The sequence below is a fragment of the Triticum dicoccoides genome, chromosome 4A (genome assembly GCF_002162155.2).
Source record: "Triticum dicoccoides isolate Atlit2015 ecotype Zavitan chromosome 4A, WEW_v2.0, whole genome shotgun sequence".
Taxonomy (NCBI): Eukaryota; Viridiplantae; Streptophyta; class Magnoliopsida; order Poales; family Poaceae; genus Triticum; species Triticum dicoccoides.
This window is the reverse complement of record NC_041386.1, coordinates 574,576,016-574,583,709: the sequence shown is the minus strand read 5'-3', so window position 1 is coordinate 574,583,709 and position 7,694 is coordinate 574,576,016. Positions and strand designations below refer to the sequence as shown.

Here is a 7,694-nt window from a genome sequence, read left to right as displayed (position 1 = left end):
GGCCGGGGGCTTGCCGCCGGTTGGGATAGGATTTGCACCAACCCAAGCATATCATTCATCAGCTTTGCCGTTGCCATTGCCAATGCATGCATGCAACCACCGTGAGACAAGCCCAAAGATAAAGAAGCCTGGGAAGAAAGGAACAATCCCAATCATAGCATCTGGTGTGTGGTCTATTTCCGGGTAGTAGTTGACCTCAAGCCTGCTTTATTTATGCACTTGCTAACCTACCGCGAAAAAAGCCCGGAAACCCTCTTGGAAAGCTAAAGAGGGCTTTTTTTTTGCGGGTGAGCTAAAGAGGGCTTAATCGAGCAATAATCGAGGGATTTGCTTGCTGTCGATGTCGATCGACATCATGCATGGGTGCACGAATAATGAATTGGACAGACACCTTTCGGGTAGCTCTTCTTAATCTTAATCGGGTGACAAATTTCTCCCTTTTCCCATGCACTAATGTGTGCATGAAAAGTACGGCTAAACATCTTTCCGTTGGACCGTCGGGACTTCTTTCTCTTATTGAAAATCCTGCAAATCCTGACGTAAATATGAAACATAGTACTGTACTATGCCTAACAAGTAATAGTAGACATGTTGCACTAAAGTAGCGACATATATATACGAAAGTGCCTTTCTGCTCCCGAGCTCATTTGAGCTCGGTGAACAGTAAAATCGAAAAAAAAATAAAAACAATTCAAAAAATTCCAAATTTTTTTTGGGAGAAACATTGACAAAAGTTCTAAGTGCTTGCAAAAATTCATCATGAAATTACATTCCTGTAAAGCATGGCAAAAAAAAAAACAAATTCAGTGCTCCAAAATGCTTTTGAAAGTAGCTTTTTCAGAGTACTGATTTTGTTTTTTTTTTTGCCACGCCTTCTAGAAATGTGATTTCATGGCGAATTTTTGCAAGCACTTAAAACTTTTGTCAATGTTTCTCTCAAAAAAAAATTTGGATTTTAAAAAAAAAATTAGTTTTGATTTTACTGTTCACCCGAGCTCATTTGAGCTCGGGTGCAGAAACTCCGCGTCCCATATATATAGCGCAAAATCTCGTCACCGGGCTGAGTGTTCTTGTTAGTAATTATTATTACTCGTATTGCCGGTTTAGTCATCGATGAGCTACTCGTGCATGTCATGTCATGACGGAGGCATATCGTATACGCACGCAATTAACTACTCCCTTTGTTTCATAATTCTTGTTGTAGTTTTAGTTCGAAGAGCATGCATGTACATCGATCTGATTTTTTACTTGGCCTGCAAAGAAAGCTTATTATTTTATCCATGTGGGAGTGCAACGGATGATGCAAATTATCTATGTTGCGGGTAGCTCTTCTTAATCTTAATCAGATGGCAATTTCTCCCTTTTCCCATGCATGAAAAGCACGGCCAAACATCTTTCCGTCGCACCGTCCGGATTTTCTTTCTTTTCATTGGGCTTCTGCTAGTCCTGACGTAAATATGAAACATAGTACCTAACGAGCATCGATACCCATGTTGCACTAAACTAGCGAGATGAATATATAGTGCTGTGCAAAAATCTCGGTAGGGACAGCCGGCGGAGAGTTCCTGTTGTTACTACTACTTCTCGTGCATGTCATGTCAGTTGCAGTTGCAGAGTATATATATGCAATTAACTATGGACATCGGTCTGATTTTTGACTAGGCCCGCGAAGCAAAAGCTAATTCTTTTTCCATGTGGGAATGCAACGGATTGATGCAAACACCCCGGACGGACGTTGTTAATTCATTTGTTTGTGACGCGCGCAAGTCGGCAAGTGCCAATATCATATCATAAAATTAGGGTTCATGACCAGCATGCATGATCGTCGATGGTTCCAGGCCAACTGCAGCCCAGCCAGAAGTAGGCATAAACAAACCACAAATCAAGCATATTATTCGTGCACCAAAACCCTGGCTTTATTAGCCAGCCTTCTTTTTGCTCTGCCCTACACGGAGTCAGTCGATGATCATCATCATCATCATCAGCGCGGCTGCTGGCTGGTCAGTGGTTACACACAGGACCATCCGATACTTGTCGCGTACCGAGCCGCGGAGGCTGCGAGCGGGCCCGGCGTCCCGACCCGAGGCCCTGGCACTTTCAGCTATATATGCTCTCCTCTCCACCCGACGCATCCATCCATCAATCAACGACGTCTCCCTCTTGCTTGCTAGCTGGACCCTTAAACCCTCTCCCAACTCTCGAGCTAGCTGGTGCATTGTCGTCTCTTCTCCTACAGCCAGCACGCGTAGAAGTACAACGACCATGGGAGAAGTCGCCGCCGAGCTGCTGTACGCCATGGCGCCTCTGGCTCTCTCCGGCGGCGGCGCCGAGGTCGCCGGCAGCTGCGCGCCCCTGCTCGCGGAGCTCAGGGTGCGTCCGTCGATCTTTCCCTCGCCGGACTCTGTTCTGTCCTTTGAGTTTTCAAGCGCTGTGGTTTGACATGTGGAGTGGATGTGTGTGTGTGCAGCAACTGTGGGGGGAGATAGGCAAGAGCCGGGAGGAGCGGGAGCGGATGGTGCACGAGCTGGAGGCGGAGTGCACGCGGGTGTACCGCCGCAAGGTCGACGAGGCCACCGGCGAGCGCGCGCTGCTGCACCAGTCGCTCGCCGCCAGCGAGGCCGAGATCGCCGCCCTCACCGCCGCCCTCGGCGCCGAAAACTCCACGCAGTTCAAGGTACGTAAACTTACTTGGGGCCTTTGGCAGCCAGGCGGCAATCCGCTTCTCCTTTCCCGGCACCCATCTTGTTTTTTTCTTCAGAACTTACTTTGAGGAGTAAAAAAATAACCCGCGTTAATAGTATTAATTACGAATGTAAATGTTATATTTTCAATATTATGATATTTACATGACCAGTCAAAATCTATAGTTTTGCACTCCATTTTAATTTTAGAGTCAACCCAAAGGAGGTCCATTCGAGCACGAGGCACCGGAATTCTAAAACTTAATAGTCCAAGTTTAAAACCTTTAGCTTTAGCAACCGCAAAAAAACATTTAGCTTTAGAATTGATATTGATACAAAGGCTGGGGATTCCCTCCTTTTCTAAGAAAAAACCTTGATCTCTATCGGTCTAAGATTGCCGACAATATTTCGTAAACATACATTCTTTTCAGCCTATCCATAAAGGGAAATATAGACTTGTAACGAATAGTTTCACAGAATCAAGCTCTTTAGTACCGTTATTTAGAAAATAGTACTGATACCACGATGAAGAGAGAAATGGAGGCGCCTGTCATGTGGGTCCTAGCTACCTAGGATGGCACCGTGGAGCGGTCAACTTGCCACAACAATAGTCATAGCCAGCGAGACTCGTTTGGAGCCAAATAGACCCTTTAAACGAGTTTAGACTTTAGAGACACAAACATGCATTGTAGGAGTAGATGGAGTAAGGTGGAAGCCCATCACATACTCCTACGTTGATCATGATTCTGAACAATGACACAAAACAAGTGTAGCTTTGTGAAACCACTTTTTAAAGTGCAGTTCGCCGACGGATCAATAATGCATGGGCAGTTTTAAGGTACTTAATCATGATTCTGTATCGAGTCTGCTAACATTATATTAGTTATTATACACGGTGTAACAGAACTATACATGCAAAGGATTGTTCGTTGAGGCCTCTGTTTAACTTGCTCGCTGAAGTCATGACCTGTTTACTGAAACTCACTACTCACTATTACGGTTTTTCTTCATCTTTATTTAGGTGAACAAATGGACCGTGTCGCTGAACGAGCGGGTGTCATCGGCGACGGCTCTGCTGGAGGAGCTGCGGGCGATGAGAGCAGAACGGAGCAAGCAGTTCTCTGACATCCGGTCGGAGATCGAGAAGATCAGCGCCGAAATCGCAGGGCGGAGCCACGGCCAGGACACCTCCCCCAGGGCCGGCGACGGCCATGACCTCACCATCAGGAGGCTGGGCGAGTACAGGGCACGCCTGTCCACTCTTCAGAAAGAGAAGGTAAGAAATTTGTTCTGAAACATCAGGATTTCACCGCTTTTTTGTTCTGAAACATCAGAATTTTACAGCTTTTCGTTTGACAGTCGATGGATGCATCCGACAGGGATTGCTTAAAATAAGCCCTCCATCAAGATATCCAATCGATTTTACTACCTTTGTTTAAGACGGACCTATCAACAGCTAGTTAGTAGGACATCAGATCAGGTCCTGCACTGTCCATGATGCTGTTAAGTTGGCTAATCGGTCCATTCAGGTCAACACTTTCCTACCAATCATTATAGCGATTTTATGATCTTCAGAAGATCACAGCGAGCCAAGGATTGTGATTTTTTATTAAGTATATATAAAATGTTGATATGTAATGACAATCACGATGGTGACAAGCTGACGGCTACTGAAAATTTGTTGCAGTCGGATTGTGATTTGCCAAGTACTAGTATAAAATGTTGATATGCAAGTATATGCAACAATCATCTGGATATGCATGATGGCGACAAGCTGACGGACATGCAATTTTTTGTTGACAGTCGGAGCGTCTGCACAAGGTCCTGGAGCACGTGACGGAGGTGCACTCGCTGTGCGACGTGCTGGGCGAGGACTTCATCGCCATCGTGAACGAGGTCCACCCGGGCCTGCACGAGGCCGACCCCGGCAAGCCCACCAGCATCAGCGACACCACGCTCACCAGGCTCTCCCAGGTCGTCGCCATGCTCACCTCCGAGAAGGCCAAGCGAGCAGCCATGGTACATACCAGCGTACCACCACCGGTTAACCTTAATTAGTTCGCCTCTGCTTCCAAGCCCCAACGTGACGCTAATGGTTACTCCAATGTTCGCAGCTGCGGGAAGTCGTGGTGCCGCTGGTGGAGCTGTGGGACCTGATGGACTCGCCGGTGGAGGAGCGGCGGGGCTTCCAGAAGGCGGCGGCCGTCCTGAGGCCCGCGAAAGAGGAGGTCCTGTCCTCCGGCGTGCTGTCCATGGCGAGCATCAAGAAGACGGAGGAGGAGGTGGAGAGGCTGACGAGGCTCAAGGCCGGCCGGATGAAGGAGCTGGTGCTCAAGCGCAGGCTGGAGCTGGAGAACATCTGCCGGAGCATGCACGTCGAGCCCGACGCCAGCACCGTGCCCGAGAAGTCCATCGCGCTCATCGACTCCGGTACGTACTACGAGTTCAGGCTTCAGACACTGCAGGCTTCTTGTTCAGTTTTACTACTGGGAAAGAAAAAAATTCACACACGCCGAGCTTTTCTTTACTTATTACTGAAATGCATTTCAAATGTGGATGCAATTCTAATGGTGACCGCATCTTACATATTATCAGGCCTCGTGAACCCTTCTGAGCTCATGGCCAGCATTGACGACCAGATAGCCAAGGCCAAGGAGGAGCATCAGTCGAGGAAGGACATCATGGAGAAGATCAACAAGTGGCTGCTGGCCTGCGAGGAAGAGAAATGGCTCGACGAACACAACGTGGTATGTCTCCAGATCTTACAATTTGAAAGAATGCGTACTATCTGGGTGCATTGGACAGTGATCTCTGGGTGCTGATCTCGTCTGCTGGTTTCATTCAGGATGAGAACAGATTCAGCACCGGCAGGACCGCACGTCTGAACCTGAAACGCGCCGAGAAAGCCAGGGTCATCATCATGAAGATTCCTGGTACATTTTGATGAACCATTTTCTGAATTAATTCGTTATTTGTTTGATTGAGTGGATTTAAATACCTATATACATACTAGTTGAAATTTTCCAAAAAATATATCTAGTTGGGAATGTGTTTGTGCAAAAATAACCGACTGTTCGTTGCTCTGCAGCTATTGTTGATAACCTGATGAGTCGAACGCTGGCATGGGAGAGCGAAAGGAAGAAGCCTTTTCTGTACGACGGGGTAAGCTACCTTCAGCTCTACTGCACCAGCATACGAACTGCGAACAATTTCCATGGTAGCTGACGAAATGTTTGCCTCTCGTCTCTTGTAAAGGCTCGCCTAGTGGCCGTGCTGGAAGAGCACAAGCAAGCCAGGCTGAGGCAGGAGGAGGAGAGGAGGCGACTCCGGGTAAGTAAATAAAACATCCTCGCTCTCACTGCATTTTGGTCGGCATTTGCTAGAATTCTTCTGGATTCTGAACTCACCGGAAGTAAATTGATGGCGTGTTGCAGGAGCAGAAGAAGCTGCGGACCCTGTTCAGCGAGAAGGAGACGATGCCGCGCCTGAAGAGGCCCAGCGGCAGCGGTGGCTTCAGCAGGACGCCGGAGCCGAGCAGCATGAACCGGAAGAGGGTCGACGCCGGCAGGCTCACGTGCTCCGCGCCGTCCATGCGCAGCAGCAGCAGCGGCTCCAGCTGCGGCGGCGGCGGCGGTCGTTCCTCGGCCGAGCTCGACAGGCCGCGGTCGTCGGCCGCGGGGGCCGGGCGCTGCGGCGAGCTCCTGCAGGGCGCGCGGCGGCTGTCGGCGTCGTCGTCGTCGTTCAACTACGTCGCCGTGGCCAAGGCCGGCGGCAGCATGTCTTCGTCGCTGGCGTCGCTGTCCTGAGCTCACCGGGCCGATCGCGGCCGCTGCTCCCACAATTTTTCTTCCTTTTTTTCGTTCTTTGATGGTAGGGGAAATAGCATGGCGGAAAAGAATTTGGTATCTTGTGTGTTTTCGAATGATGCTGTTGTTTTGCTGCCGGAAGCTGTTGATGCGATTCATGTTTCTTTTACGGAGTGGCCGTGTGTAAATACTTTCACTGGAAGAAATGACAATATTGTGCAACTTTGCCACCCCGATTCTGAACTGTGAGGCAATGCTTTTTTTTAACATCAATACATATGTGTATACACTCATCGTAGGTGTCTCGTCGTGGACGAGAACGTCTCCTTCCACTGAAAACGTATCGTCGAAAATTCTGAAATAAATCCAAAAATAATGCGAGCATCAGGATTTGAATCCTGGTGGAATGGGGATACCACTGTCTTTTTAACCATCAAACCATAGATTGGTTCGCTCTCTAAGGCAATGCTGCACGGTTTGCTTTGAGAGAGAGCTCTCTCTCTGATTAGAGCATCTTTAGCTGTTGGCTCTTCAGGCGGCGATTTTACGCGCACCCTGGGGGCGAGCCGGTGTTTAAATCGACGCGGGGGTGAGCGGGTTCCCAGTCGCTCGCCCCAGGGTCGCCCCGGACGTGTTTTTTTATTTTTAAAAAAAGCTGAATTCGGTGAAGTTTGGCAAAGTTCGGCTAAAATTCGGCAAACTTGTTATTCATATTAAACATGTTCGGCCTTTTACATAAATTATTAAAAAAAACTGATCTATGGGGCGAAGAACTCGATCAGCGCGGCGAAGTCGTCGACATCGCCGCCGTCCTCGTCGCCGTCGGCGGCCTTCTCTTTCTTGATGGCGCGGTCGCCCCTGCTGGACCCCTTCCCGGCGTCTCCATGGCGGACAGGCGGTGGCGGCGCGTCGTTGTCGTCGTCATCGTCGTCGTTGTCCTTGAGGATGACGGTGCCTCCCTCGTCCCTGCCACGGCGATGAGCTTCAAACCGCGCGAGGGCGGCGCACTGGCGCTCCTTCTCCGCCTGCAGCCAGTTGTCGCGTGCCCATTTGAGGGCCACCTCGTCGTCGAGCGCCTCCTCCTTGACGCCGCCGGCGAGCCCGGGCTCCGTCTTCACGACGGGGAGCCCTGGCTCTGTCTTCGGCTTGACGAGTCGGGGAGGGGCCGAGGACGAGGCACGGCCGCCGCTTTCATTGATGACGATGC

The 7,694-nt window shown here is 49.5% G+C and overlaps 1 protein-coding gene across 1 annotated transcript; it reads left to right on the top strand.

The window, feature by feature from the left end:
- Positions 1-2,152: 2,152 nt before the first annotated feature.
- On the top strand, positions 2,153-6,723 carry LOC119286865 (65-kDa microtubule-associated protein 6-like). Its single transcript, XM_037566334.1, has 10 exons — positions 2,153-2,370; positions 2,468-2,674; positions 3,703-3,957; positions 4,485-4,700; positions 4,796-5,111; positions 5,277-5,428; positions 5,527-5,614; positions 5,770-5,843; positions 5,937-6,011; positions 6,116-6,723. The coding sequence occupies exons 1-10, from the start codon at positions 2,263-2,265 to the stop codon at positions 6,485-6,487; spliced, it is 1,863 nt and encodes a 620-aa protein (XP_037422231.1). The 5' UTR covers positions 2,153-2,262; the 3' UTR covers positions 6,488-6,723.
- The last annotated feature ends 971 nt before the right edge of the window (positions 6,724-7,694 follow it).

Excerpts from the sequence above, each read along its gene's own strand:
- LOC119286865 (XM_037566334.1), top strand. The coding sequence starts at position 2,263 with ATGGGAGAAGTCGCCGCCGAGCTGCTGTACGCCATGGCGCCTCTGGCT. Across the intron at positions 5,615-5,769 it reads CATCATCATGAAGATTCCTG|CTATTGTTGATAACCTGATG; the intron begins GTACATTTTGAT and ends GTTGCTCTGCAG. Across the intron at positions 5,844-5,936 it reads AGCCTTTTCTGTACGACGGG|GCTCGCCTAGTGGCCGTGCT; the intron begins GTAAGCTACCTT and ends TCTCTTGTAAAG.